General features: G+C 44.9%; 2 protein-coding genes across 2 annotated transcripts; one reads left to right on the forward strand and one right to left on the reverse strand.

Moving 5' to 3' along the window:
• Positions 1 to 4,955: 4,955 nt before the first annotated feature.
• Positions 4,956 to 7,694, forward strand: LOC129618291 (dual specificity protein phosphatase CDC14A-like). The gene is made up of 10 exons (XM_055533076.1): positions 4,956 to 5,261; positions 5,359 to 5,607; positions 5,661 to 5,787; positions 5,858 to 6,026; positions 6,068 to 6,190; positions 6,230 to 6,437; positions 6,497 to 6,771; positions 6,831 to 6,838; positions 6,930 to 6,958; positions 7,002 to 7,694. The coding sequence occupies exons 1-10, from the start codon at positions 4,956 to 4,958 to the stop codon at positions 7,692 to 7,694; spliced, it is 2,187 nt and encodes a 728-aa protein (XP_055389051.1).
• A 113-nt stretch (positions 7,695 to 7,807) lies between these two features.
• On the reverse strand, positions 7,808 to 8,419 carry LOC129618292 (tRNA-binding protein YgjH-like). Its single transcript, XM_055533077.1, has 2 exons — positions 8,178 to 8,419; positions 7,808 to 8,132 (listed from the first exon to the last, which is right to left on the reverse strand). Exons 1-2 carry the CDS (start codon positions 8,417 to 8,419, stop codon positions 7,808 to 7,810), a joined length of 567 nt encoding a protein of 188 aa, XP_055389052.1.
• Positions 8,420 to 14,096: the final 5,677 nt, after the last annotated feature.

Consider the following 14,096-nt stretch of genomic DNA (forward strand, 5'->3'; position numbering starts at 1 on the left):
CTGAGGCGTGACTCCGCCCAAGAGTTGGACAAGTAAAGACCGGCCAAGCCACCTTTACAACGACGGCAAATCCCATCAAGCAAAAACTTCGTCCACTAGCGAAGGAGCTTCGCGAAGAATTAGACAAACAACTCGATAAATTGCTAGCAGATGGGGCTATACGCCCCTCCAAATCCCCATGGGGTTCATGTCCTGTTTTCACAAAAAAGCCTGGATTACCGGGGTGTTAACAAACGAATTGAGTCAGACGTGTACCCGTTGCCTCACTTGTGGGACAACCTCCAACTTGCCGCACACTATTACATAGCAATTGATCTAATCAACGGCTTCTGGAATCGAAGCCATTAACAGCAATAGTGACGCACAAAGGGCATTCGGAGAACTGTACAGCGACGGTGATATCGTAATATTCAGAAACTCCATTGGTGAACTTCTCCGGAGATTCGAGCGGGTCTTGGAAAAATGTGTTGAGTTCGAATTCTTCGTCAAAATCCGTAAATGTGAACTCGTCAAGTCGGACGTCCCGCTTTTAGGACATATCGTTGGCTCTCAAGCTATCCGTCCTAACCCCAGAAAAGTGGAAGCCGTGAAAGCCGCCAAGAAACTTGGCGCTGCAAGCTATGTAGCAAAGTCATCCAGTGCAATTGACCTGCTGCAGCAAGCCGCAGACGCTGCCGACAGCTGGAACAGCTCTGCTTGATTTTGGAAAGTCATCCAGGAAAGTTTGGTGATTACAGGAAGAGAACTCAGAAACGTGCTGCAAGATGAGTGATACAATTCGTGTTTGAAAAGAAGAAAACAGGCACAGGGGGTCCTCCCCGTTGGACAGTAAGCCCAATGCACTCCAATTGATTCTGGCACTGAATACTAGGTTATATGATAGAGTTTGTTCTGCATCATCGAGTGCCCTCAGCCCTTCTAGAGAAAACCCATGCTGGTGGCTCAACGATTGATACGCAACATAATCCAGTTCGTCCACACCATTCGAGTCTTTGGCTTCGAGGGTTCTCGAATTCATCATTTAAGGCGGATTTGAAACGAACCTGAAAGCCAATCTGAATCACACACAGATTGTCTTGAACTTACACATCGGCGGCGTGGAGGACTCAGCGATGACGTGACAGGGAAATCCTAGATTCGTCAACGCTCCTCGAATAATTCCACAGATATGGATCAGGCGTGTTGCAGGCAGATGATGCGTTGGGACAGATGTATCCGAAGGAGAGTAAAAAGGAGGTTGATGAAGTGATGGAAGGCTATTGTCGAGAATGACGTATCCGCCCTGGGACAAAGAAAAAGGTCAATACGGAACAACACGCGGGAGCACTGACGCGACGGTTTGTTTGAAGGCGGTCTGCTTGCTTTTGGAATAGGAATCCCCAAACGTCCTTACAGATGAACTTTACACTTTCGCGCTGGTCCCATATGCGTGCTCGAGTGAGCACTAATCTAATCCCAGACTATTTCGTGTGATGTCAAATATGGATCTAGGTTTACCTCTCAACCAAACGCAAACCGATATTGAAGCCAACTTCCTCAACTAGAGCCATTCCAAAATCGTATGTTGTAGTCTTTGCGGTGTCTCCAGCCGATTGAGCTTCCACGGCTGTTGTTGCTTTCGAAGCGGCAGTGATAGCCGCAGCAGCAGTCCGAATCTCAAACACGTACTTGATGAATTCGTCTTGCAAAAAATACAAAGAAACGCCCGCTACTTCACGAGGAGCTGCCGAGAGTGGAAGCCCAGAGATTGGAGGGCTTGTTGGCGAGACGCCAGGGTTGCCTTGCCCTGAACTCATAGGACCATGACGCTTGGGCTATGAATTATGCTTCACTACTGATTCCCAAGATTGTTTGTGTTTCGAATCGGTTACACTAGTCCCTCATGCAGCTGGTTTGGCAGATCCGTTGATGTTCCTCAGGCGACGGTCCATTTCCGTTTGATGTTTGAGAAGTATTTTGAATAACAAATAGGGTGTGCCTATTCCACAGGAAATACTCTTTTTTTATTTTCCTTCAACGGGACATTTTGATCAGCACAAAATCTGTGAACAACTTCAGGTAATCTTTCATTTTGCCCATCGCTCTCTCTCAATACTTTCCGTTCTCTTCATCAATTTTGCGTCTTGATTTCTCCTGATTGTTCAGCTCAAAAAGTTTTCCGTTCCATTTCAATTCTTACTTTTTTCGGCGTTCTGAATTCCATGACAAGCACCGCCTCGGGAACAAACTCCCCAACATCAAATTTTTCCACACCGGGAATTCCTGGGGGTCGCGTCGATGTCCCAAACGAAAAGAAATATCAGGAATGCACTCGATGTCCTACGCAAAGAAACTGATGGATTGCACAAGAGACTTGACGAGATTAGTAACACGATGAAGGATCGACTGAAAGGAAACTCGGAGTTTCAGAAGAAGCGCGAAGAGTATCGTCGAAGTCTTGATGATGTTCAGTCCCAAATGGACTCCCTTGAAAAAGAACGGAATCGAATGGTAACCCAAATGGAGGAGGTTGCAAAAAGTGGACGTGACAAAGTAGGCGGCCGAAATACATCTTTCATAACGAATTTAGTCATCTTGTATTAAGCCCTTTGGATTGTTGCCTTTGTATCTTGATTCTATTTTTGTGCAGAAAAATAAAGTTCAGGAATTAAGAAAATCGCTTGGATTTCAATCCACGAAGGATATTGATGCGAAAATTCAGTAGGAAATAGCGTTTTCGTCGTGCATTCATTTTGTTTTGTTCAGTCAAATTGAGCGCGATATTATGGCGAAACGTCTCACTGTGACAGAAGAGAATAAATTAATCGCTGAGATTCGCTCTCTGGAAAGCACGAAACCTCTCATTAAACAATATGCCAACATGGAAAACGATGCTCACAAAAATTCGGATGAAGCCGTGAAAGACTTGGTGCGACGACTTGAACTTCTAAGAGATGAATTGAGGAAATGCCAAGACAAGAAGCGAGCGTTGGGGGAAAATTTGGCAGCATTGATGCGCGAACGGTCATCCGGAATTTCTCCTATTCGCGAATTATCAGATGAGAAGGATCAAATTAGACGAAAGATTGCCGAAAAGAAGACTGAGGTAGGGATGGATGGGTAGAGAGTTGAGCGTGCATCATCGCTGTATTGTAGATGAACCAGCTTCGAGACGAGATGTTTAACAAAAGACGCGAATATTTTGCGCACAGAGCGAAGGTTAACCGGGAGGAACGAGAAGCAGTAAGATCTATTCAGGTGGAACGATCAGGCAACAGTATTGTTTTATTAGAGAGTGAAGCAGCAGGAACGTCGAGATGTGGAACGCAAGCGAGAGACTATACAGCATGCCTTGGATGATTTGGAGGAGGAGTGGTCCCCCACATTACAGTTGACAAACCAGATTGTAATTTATTTGAAGAAACTTGTTGACAAAGCACAACAGGGGAATAAGCCCTCTGAAGAAAAGACAGAGGTGCAGGACATTCCTGCAGCTGATGAGGGAATGGTTGCCATGAAACCGAAAAGGGACCGGTGAGAACGAAACTTGGAGACGAAAAGCGTCGAGACAAAGAGATAATGATTCTATTTCAGGGATGAGGAATACTATTTTAAGCCAACAAAGAAACGAAATGAAAAAAAGGGAAGGAAGCAACCTTCTGTTTCTCTGAATCATCCTATTGTTCACGACATCTCAACGCTGGGAGATTTCTCACGTCTTGGGGTTCAAGCTCCCCTCACGCTCCAGGACTGCCCATCTCTTCTAGAAGCTCTCGAAACGAAACTCGAGACGATGAAAAAGGAAAACTCGCGAAGCAGCGAAGTCGTTCAGCGAAGAAGAGCGGAACTTCTGTCCCAGCTCGAAGGTACGAAATGCGGTCCGGTCTGCTTTATTCCTTCATTTTTTTTTCAGCCCTCAAGCAATTAAGCGAAGAAAGGGTGGAGATTGAAGCCGCTTAATATTGTGATTTTGAGTTGTCTTACCCTTGTAGTGTTTTGGTGTGTTCAAACGAACTGTCCACGCACAGACGCAGTCCTCTTGCGGAGTGCCTATCACGTCTTGCTCGCTGAAACTTGATGCGTTGAACTTTGTGACGAAATATTCGTAGTCCGCTTTTTTTAATCTGACTTCTTTTTCTTCTTCAATAATTCGTCTTAAGCCATCGCACTTTTTTGATGTCGTTTTTTAATCGTTCTGTAATGTATGTCTGATGCATTTCCTCTGCCTCCATGCACTCCACAACTCTAGTTCCAAGTCCGGCTGCAACTGGTGACATTTACGCGAGCGTGGATCCATCACCTCTCAAAGTCCCAACTCAAGAAGAGCTTTTTTCCCTTTGTGAGCATTCTGGTGGTAACAAAAGTTCGTATTCCCGCGGGATTCGAAAACTTTTAAACAAGCAGCGTGAGTCCAGATCTCGGAGCGAAGACTACTGTCATTCCCTCAGAGGGACAATCCACCGAGGAGGATCCCAACAACGACTTCAGGTCGTTCCGTTTGGTGAGAATCGTTGATCCAGAGAATCATCAACTTCTGTACTAAATCAAGCTGAGTGAATCTTACTCGGGGAATTTTGAACGACTTTCCTTATTTGACGTATCCGTCCTCCTCGCAGGTCAAACGATTCGCTTCCCACTCTCTCTTTCGCGCACGACGTGAACCTTCTGGGTCAAGTCCGGGCGATCCGATCCCAGAACGGACACGATCGGCTTCTGCGACACGATCTTTCGACAGCAGCACTTCAACAATTTTTCAGCGCCTTTCTCAAAGATTTACGCGGAAAGAAGAAAGGTCTCCATCAGAATCCATCATCTCCGAGACTCCTTCACTCTTGGAGTCTCGTGTTGAGGAAGACGACTTGAACTTGGGGGCTTTCGAGGGATACAAAGAGTCTGTTCCTGCAACGAATCGGCGTGGCGTTTCCAGCAAAACCCGATCGCGTCGATCTCCAAAAAACGACGTAACCCGCGCCTCCATGTTACTGCCAACAGCAGGACGGCGATTTCATAATCTTCCTAGAGGAGCCCTTGATGCTGCGTTAGCGAGAGGACTGCTCGTCAGTCCTGTGGAGACTCTAGCTCCATCGCTTCTTGCGAATGCTGTTGAAGTAATCCCAGACCGATTGTACTGGCTCACGGTTTTCGACGGGAGCCGTCCCAGTGCACATGAGACGCATTTCTTCAATTTGGACTCCGAATTTGTCTATGAGCCTTTTTTTGCGGATTTCGGCCCATTGAATTTGGGACATACTTATCGCTATTGTGAGCTCCTCGAAGAGAAGGTGCGTAGGCAAGCAAGAGAGTTGTCGGTCGCAAGAATCTCCCCTTGAGTGAGATTTGACTCATAAGCGTGTTTGATGTTTTCTTCGTCGCTGTCAGTTGACGGATCCACGGCTGGCTGACCGCCGCATCGTCCACTACACGACGGCTGACATGCACAAACGTTCCAATGCAGCGTATCTGATGGTTTCGTTCTGCGTCGTCTTGCTGGGTTGGGAACCAGACGCTGCTGTCGAAATGTTCAATTCCCAGCCCCCTCTGCTGCCGTTCAGGGATGCAACATACGGATCCTGCAGCTATCAACTGACACTTTTTGACTGCGCTAGAGGATTGGATAAAGGGATTCAGGTTGGCCTAGAGTGTTGTAAGGCCTCACGAAATCCCGTCCTTTTCCTAAACAGTTGGGCTGGTTTGATTACGACAGTTTCGATATAACAACATACGAATATTACGAGCGACTCGAAAACGGCGACTTAAACTGGATTATTCCAAATAAATTCATAGCGTTCAGTGGACCTGAAGAGATTCGTAACACTCGACATGATGACGATGACACGTATATCACATTCACGCCAAGTGATTATGTTCCAATCTTTAGGCGTATGGTATGGACTGTCTCATGGATTTGTTGAGGTCTCTCAATTCTTGGTTCAGGGTGTCAAACTCGTCATTCGATTAAACAAGAAACAGTACGACCGACGAAGCTTTACTTCCCAGGGAATCGACCACATCGATTTGTATTTTCTTGATGGATCTTGTCCATCGAAGTGAGATCATATCTTCAGACACACACGATGATCCTCTTTAGGGAAATCATTTCTCGATTTCTCGATATTGCTGAACGTGAAGCCGGTGCTATTGCTGTGCATTGCAAAGCAGGTCTAGGGCGGACGGGCACCTTGATCGGCTGCTACGCTATCAAACACTTTGGGTGGGTCGCATGTGGGCAACTCTGTGGATTCCCTTTTAGCTTCACAGGCCGGGAATGGATTTCATGGAATCGAATCTGTCGTCCGGGAAGCGTTCTTGGTCCTCAGCAGCACTTTTTAGGTGAAATGGAGGTGAGGGATGAATCGGATTCAACCAACAGTAATTTTCTGATCATGCAGGAAGATCTTCGCCGAATGGCACACGCCTCTGTCAAAAGACCTCAAGCTGATCTTGCCAGTCTTCTACAAGTGAGATCCGCCATTTCTTCGTTAGCATTGACGATTGTTCGCAGGAAATGTCGCTCCAGGAAAGAAAGACAGCTGAACAGGGTGATTTTGGACAAGGCAATCGTCTAGTTAATTCAAAGAGACTGGGAAAGGTTTCTGCTTGTTCAACACCTCCAACGACGGCTGGAACGCCGTTGAGTTTACATGATGATGATGTGCCTGCAAGCACCCCCCCTGCCCATTCTGACGAAGCTGGCAGCCTCACTCCTATCGCTCATTCACCCATCGCAAAACTGCCCAGAAGGGTCCAACCTGAAGATGTCACGGCCAAAGCGGCTGACGACCATTTGTTGAAGTAAGAAAAGACTCGGTGGTTTCCTTGTTTGTGTCTCATTTTCCCATATTTCTATTCAGAGTATGCGGTCCCTCATGAGTACCAACAAGTCGTCTCAATAGATTTCATTTTTTTATGTTTGTTAACAACACGTGTTTGTACGCTTTTTCCTACAAAAGCATCTGCAGCTATTCAAAATGATGAAACGGTGAACGTGAGTCTGAATACAACGACTGTATTTCCTTATACAGATTCTGATCCTAGCTAAGACTAGTTTAGCTGATTCCTCCGTCACGGATCGTAACACACAGACAATCCCCTGCCGATGTCAAAAACTTGTGCTCCTGCAGCGAGAATTCCTCTTCAACCAAAACAACTCAACCAAAGCAACTCAACCAAAACAACTCAACCAAAGCAACTCAACCAAAACAACTCAACCAAAGCAACTCAACCAAAACAACTCAACCAAAGCAACCACAGCAACTCAACCACAGCAACTCAACCAAAGCAACTCAACCAAAGCAACTCAACCAAAGCAACTCAACCAAAGCAACTCAACCAAAGCAACTCAACCAAAGCAACTCAACCAAAGCAACTCAACCAAAGCAACTCAACCAAAGCAACTCAACCAAAGCAACTCAACCAAAGCAACTCAACCAAAGCAACTCAACCAAAGCAACTCAACCAAAGCAACTCAACCAAAGCAACTCAACCAAAGCAACTCAACCAAAGCAACTCAACCAAAGCAACTCAACCAAAGCAACTCAACCAAAGCAACTCAACCAAAGCAACTCAACCAAAGCAACTCAACCAAAGCAACTCAACCAAAGCAACTCAACCAAAGCGACTCAACCAAAGCAACTCAACCAAAACAACTCAACCAAAGCAACTCAACCAAAGCAACTCAACCAAACAGCCTACCTTGTAGTATGCGATGCCATTAGAGTCAACGCGAAATCCCTGAAAAAACAAAATCAGGAGCAATTTCCAGCAATCAAGACGAACAGGTTGAACTGCAACAAAGGGATCCTTTCCCGTTTTTGTCTGAAGGACTTCGTCAGGATTTCCAGCAAGACCTTCGAATCGAATAAGTTCGCCAATCTGATAAAATTATATTTTCAGTGATTTTTCGAAACTCTTCACTCACATTTGAATCTTTCGGCGGTTTGACGAGTTCGACGCGTTCTTTACCGTCCCCTAAGTCCTTCTTTCCACATAAAACCATTCCATGAGAGGGAAATCCTCTGAGCTTCTTCTCCTTCGTATTGCACAATACCAACACCTTTTGCCCTTCAAACTCTTCATGAGAAACGTGTTCTCTCAATCCAGATGCAATTTGTCGAGGAGATTCTTCACCGATGTCAATTTCTTCGCAATAGAGTCTAAAATCCAATATGAATGCGACAGATCAACTTCAATGTTCTCACTTATCAGCCTCTGGATGAGACCATGCCTTCACAATCATACCCACACGGATTTCGAGTCGAGTCACGTCTTCGATTGGTCTGGTTTGTTCTTCCCCTTTGTCATTAGGTTTCCCCTTGGGCTGTTTCTCCTTTTTCACTGATTTTTTCTCTGACTTGTCTGTCTTCTTTTCAGCGCGAATCTGTTTTCCTCCTTCCTCCTTAGTTGCAGATTGCGGAACTGTTGGCAGACGGCTTTCCTTCATTTCAATTTCAACGAATGGAATCTCGATTTCGCTCACTTGATAGATTCCTGAGAAAAAAACAAAAACATCAAGATCGCACGATTGCATTGCATTCTCAGTTCTCCAGCTGCTGCATTACATATTGTCCTCACCTGGTAAATGCTGCACATGGTTGAACCAGCGCGTCACATGTTGATTAGCAATCTTCTCCTTCGAGGAACTAGAGACCTAATACAAGGGAATGCCGTCAAAGACACTCAAGATTAAAAGAAGAAGGAGAACAGAATCGAGATCTGAAGAGTCTCAACACTCTTAAAGTAAATAATTCTACTTCCATACCATCCAGGGATGAATAGAAGCGAAAATAATGAGATCGATAAGCGTTAAATGCTCCGCTGTTAAAAACGTTCGGGATGCCAAATGCGAATTCAACGTCTGGGGTCAATAAAACACAAGTCAAGACATAAAAGCGCAACATTTTCGGATGAGCAGATTCCTACATGAAGAGAGTTTGCATCGGAGCACTTGAAATTTCTCTCTGCTGCAAAAGACAACCACTTATCCAATTCTGGCTGAAAATAGAGAAGCAACCGATACAAAGAAATGCAAACAACTAATCATTGAACAGGGTTGAACACACTTGATTGCGTGGATTGTAGAGAGATTCAGCAATATCCCTTCTGGTGAGACTCGCTAAGTATCTAGAAATGACGGTTGCCTGATGAATCACCCCATTTTCAGAAGAGAGAAGTACAGGAAGCTAAAAAAAAAAGAGAGGGAAGTTGATCAGTCAGAAAACATGAGTGACGGAACAGAAACTGACGTCATTTTTCGAGTCGTCTTTCTTTACAATGACGACATCGTCTCTAACGAGTCCCAAAAAATGCGCCGTCAATGATGCGACTCGAGACGCAGCGGAAGAATCAACCAGAAGTTCCATTCTTCAAGAGAACAACCGGGACTGATTAGGACATACCAGGAACAGAGTTGCAAAATCATGTGGGATGCAAATGTTTCCATTTTCCGTGAGCTGTTTGGCTTCTTCTGCTGTTTTCGTTCTTTTTTTGCTTGCGATTGACGTCTGACAGACCGAGAGCACGTTTTCTTCCAGGCGACCATTCGGCTTCAACCCTAAGCGACCAACAAGTGAAACCTGAAATGCAGCTTTTTCCTCAAATGTTTTCTAGAGAAAAAAGAGCAATCAGTTGAGTATTGGGTTGAAAATTTGTAATCTAAGAAAGTTCTGGCACAGAAACGGCCAACAGTCTCCAATCAACTATTTTCTCTTCATTAACTCTTCGACAATTTTCCAATAAATGAACAAGGCATGCTAGACCTACCGAAGGATGGATTCCTACCTGAAACCAACGCTCGTTTTGATCAAAATTCTTCGATGATGAACGAGACCATTTCTCTCCAAACGACGACATCACCAACAGACGTCCAACAAGCTTCCCTTCAAGAAGTATGGGGAAATGAAATTCGAGACTTGGTTGATGCTTGTTTGATATCCGTTGCTTCTCAAGAAGAAGTGACAAGATCAGAAAATTTAGAGAAGGAAAGTCATTTTGGAGATAGTGAAGATGCTACGGACGATTACAGCTATCCCTATATCCCAAGAAAGCGAAAAAACGGGGAATTGAAAACAGAAGCAAGCATCGAAGAACCTCCTCCGCAGAACTCCTTCCCCCCAGAACACCTTCGAAAAAAGCCACGCTTGGCAGAAACAAACTTACGCTTATCAGAGTTATCCGATTTTGATCAAAGCGACGTTAAGAATGAAAATGGACTAAAAGACACGTTGGATTGCGCTTCAAGCTCAACGCGAAGTGAAGCCAGACTGTCGCCTAGAAGTCCCCGAGACTGCAGCGGTGTTCAGGTTGGAGATACGGAAGAAGAAGAAGAAGATGGTCAGTGCGACCCAGCAAAACGGAGATCTCGGAAAACATCAAATCAAGGTGTGAAGACGAATGTGCACGCGAGCAGAAGGAATGAGGAAGGGGGAGGATTGAGAACTAACGTTCAGTTACAAAGCAACCCAGATACACTTCGTTTGGTGCTTCAATTTTGGGGTTATGAGATTGCAGAAGTAATTTGCAAGCACCTTCAGCGCTATTCTGAGCCAACACAGCTTATTAACTCAAACTTAGTCGTTCTTTCCAATCAAGTTCTTGAATCTCTCGAACGATTTGGCGTTGGATTCATGAAGGAAGAGGGAACGGTTGACCAAACCAGCCAGTCATTGCTCATGATTCTCAGCAACGTTACACGTTTATCCGTCCCTGCTCGTTTTGAGTCCGACATGCTTCTCTTATCCACATCCCCACAGTCATCTCCTTCTGATTCACCAACAGCCAAAACAGCAATTGGATGGAAAAATCCAAATTTCGTGGAGTGGCTCGTTAATATTCCTCCCGACCAACTTCCATCTCTCAAACCAACTTTGGCTCTTTCACCAAAACGAGGACCCCAAATCGATCCATATCTTCTCCAGGAGACCGAATGCTGCGTAGATGTTCAAACTCTTTTCATTCTAGGGATAAAAACCATCTGCGTTGACATTATGGAAGAGCTGTGGAGTCGTGTTCGCAAAGCCATTACTGCTGTGGGGAAGTGTACAGCCTCAGCGATTCTTCAAGAGCTCAAACTCTTAACTTTATTAACACGATCTTCGAAAAGTTCCCCCGGGTTTTTTCCCATTTCGTCTACAGTTAGCAAGAGCTTGATGTTGGTGCAATCAGCCCAGCTTTTCAGTGAAGTCGAGAACTTGCTTTCTTCCGCAATTCTGCCGAAAGATCTTCATCTAGCTGCCAGTCCTGTTCTAAAGCGTCTTCGTTCTGCAAAAAATGCTTGGCAAACTCTTCAATTGATGGCGTCTAGACCCATCAATACGAGTTTCGATCCAAATCAGCAGACAGGATTCCAGTACTTCTCTGATGTCCCATCACCTCATACGACGCGGTCGCTTGACCGACAATCTCCCCCTCCCTCGCCTTCGTCAGGAGACTCCTCGCATTCAACAGAGAGCGGATCCAGCGCTGGAGAGATGATGTCGACCATCGACACCGACACCGATGATTCCACGCAGCCCCCCAGAAGAAGTCACGGAAAATCAAGTAGATGCAAGTCAGCATCGCAATCGGTCCGCAGAGATGAAACTGCTAAGCGACGGCACCTCGAAATCGTTAAAAAATATTGCAAAGGAATGACGGATGATGAGATCCATAAGACTCTCTCATCTGATGTCAGGGGAGTTTATTTCAACAAGTCGTCCGAGGTTTGGCAATGTTATTATTATACCAATGGGAGGAGACACAACAAAACGTTTCCCGTGCGCAACTATGGTTTGATGGATGCTAAAAAACGAGCTGAACAATTTCAACAAAGTCAGAGAAAACAGTCCGATCTACCCGACAAAAAGCGGTCCCAGCAATACTCGACGGGAAACGGAATCAAGGGAGTTACTTACCAACCCTCAAAGCGCAGTTGGGTGGCATCATTCTATCAGGTGGAGCCAAGCGGACAGACAAAGAGGCGCTACTTGAGCTTCTGCATTGATGATTTCGGTTCACGAAAAGCTGAGAAACTCGCCATCAAAGCGCGTCAACGAGCGGAGGCCACAGGACGCCTTCCTGATCGCTATTCCATTCTTGCGTCAGACGTTGAAAGCTCAGAGAATGAGAACTCGACTTTGAAGAGCGGGTGATCTCATATTTCTTCTTTTTGATTCAACTTCGCATTTTTATTTAATTTGTTAGTTTTTAAACGATTTCTGGAAGGTTCTTTTCATGATGTTCATGGAAGAAAAATTAAGATGAAGAGTCACACTCGCGCAAAATATTTCAAAGATGTGGAACATGAAATTTGAAATGGCAAACGCTATCGAAGAAACCCATTTTGCCAAGCAACGCAAACATGGAAAAGACGGGCACTAACTATCCAAAACTCTTTTGAAACTCTCTGGCTTGAAAATTCAGGAAGCACCCAATTATTAAATAAAGAAGATAAAGGTACCGGATATAGCAAGTAGTTATGTGGAAAAGTATTGAAAAATATCATGAAGTATGGAATCGGAGCAAGAACGATTTATGTAGGAGCAAACTTATAAAAAACAGCAGAGGAACCCTCCAACTCTGTCTGCTGAAAAGCTAACCTGGGTCATTTTTTGCAGTGATTTGCTTTATCCTTCATGCGCAACAAATTGATTTCCAATGGTTTCAGACAAATTCTAGTTATTGAGCTTGGGAATGCAGTATCGGTAACTGTAGGAGACCGTCTTGCGATAAATTGATTGAACCAAACTCCTGAAGCAAGAGATACGCATTGCATCATATGAAAATCTCACCCTGTCGTCCCTGTTGTGGTCTTGGCGTTGATTTCGAGGGTTCAGACGGGATGGGAATTCGCATCCATTTTTGACGCAGCTGGAAATCAGATCCAACGACGGAAACCCTTCTTATGATCAGTTCATCCTCAGCGCTACCTTCAGCATGATCACCCTCAAACGCCACATATTTCGCCGTTTTCAAGCACGCACTCCTTCTCGAAGAGTCTGGGTGCGGCGAGGTGGGAAAGACTCCATGACGACGAAGAGCGACTTCCTTATGGAATAACAAATGCTCAAAACGAAAAAGCTCTTGGAACATTGGCAAAACAACAAACTGGCAAAATCCGGAATTCTTCTGAAACCACAGCGCAGTATTCGCTTCGCTTCGGTCGCATAAAGGAGAAATGGGAAATCCAAGTCGAACTTCTTCATCTCCCTGAAAGATTGAGAAATAGGCGATTCGGAGAAGAAAAACAAAATGCTGACTTGATCGAAAAATTCCTCATAGACTTTAACCGTCCACTCGTAATATTGATCGAAGTCCAGGCAAGGATACCCCAGATCTCCTGCCTTCAAACAAAGCTCAAGAATTCCCCTGAAAATAGATATAAGGGGGTTTAAGAGATGCGTGGCGATCTTGGAATCATTTTGACGCACTGGCGATCGTTGGGATCATTCCAAGGCGAAAAGTCTCTGGCCGTTCTTCTAAGCCTCAGTAGAGACAATCTCTCGAAGTGGAATTGCATATCGGTGGCGAGAATCATTCCCACAATCAACTTGCGTGAACGCTCCCAAGAACATCCGCTGAGAGATTCTAGCAATTGGGAATCTGGTCTGAAGAGAACGAGACCATTGACGAGCAAGCTTGGTTGAAACAGACCTTGAAAGAATCCGAAATAGTAAGGAGCAGTGATAGCTTTCTAAGATGCTATTGTCATTGTACATGATAGCCTGACGAGCAGATGAGGGGGGCTATTAAATATTGGTTGCGTACAAGATCATGGGATGTTAGCATCATAAAGCGATTGTTCCTCCCTTAAAAAAGAAAAGAAAGAAAGAAAACAAGACAAGAGACGAACCAGGATGCCCAATGTCATGGCCCAGTGCCGCTAGAACCGCTGATGTATATTCAGCATCGGACATGACGAGATTTAACCCAAGAATATTGATCAGAGCCAACGTGTGGTGAGCAACCTGAAAAACCCATTAGTGATTCTAAATAAATCAGTCAACCCCACTTGTGCAGCGTGTAAACTGTTATGATATGAGATATTGAAGTACGACAGTTCGATGTCACGCAAACAGTTTCTTAGAATTGCTAAGTCTACGCGAAGTTCCCCTTGGCCTGAAAACAGTTTATTGATGAAAACG

The sequence above is a fragment of the Condylostylus longicornis genome, unplaced genomic scaffold, assembly GCF_029603195.1.
Source record: "Condylostylus longicornis isolate FDR11 unplaced genomic scaffold, ASM2960319v2 ptg000805l, whole genome shotgun sequence".
Taxonomy (NCBI): Eukaryota; Metazoa; Arthropoda; class Insecta; order Diptera; family Dolichopodidae; genus Condylostylus; species Condylostylus longicornis.

What these genes read in the sequence shown, in the direction of transcription:
- LOC129618291 (XM_055533076.1), top strand. Translation starts at nt 4,956, where the DNA reads ATGTTACTGCCAACAGCAGGACGGCGATTTCATAATCTTCCTAGAGGA. An exon ending in GTGAGCTCCTCGAAGAGAAG is followed by an intron (nt 5,262 to 5,358) that starts GTGCGTAGGCAA and finishes CGTCGCTGTCAG; the next exon opens with TTGACGGATCCACGGCTGGC. An exon ending in ATCTTGCCAGTCTTCTACAA is followed by an intron (nt 6,438 to 6,496) that starts GTGAGATCCGCC and finishes ATGTCGCTCCAG; the next exon opens with GAAAGAAAGACAGCTGAACA.
- LOC129618292 (XM_055533077.1), bottom strand. Translation starts at nt 8,419, where the DNA reads ATGAAGGAAAGCCGTCTGCCAACAGTTCCGCAATCTGCAACTAAGGAG. An exon ending in TCTCATCCAGAGGCTGATAA is followed by an intron (nt 8,133 to 8,177) that starts GTGAGAACATTG and finishes ATTGGATTTTAG; the next exon opens with ACTCTATTGCGAAGAAATTG.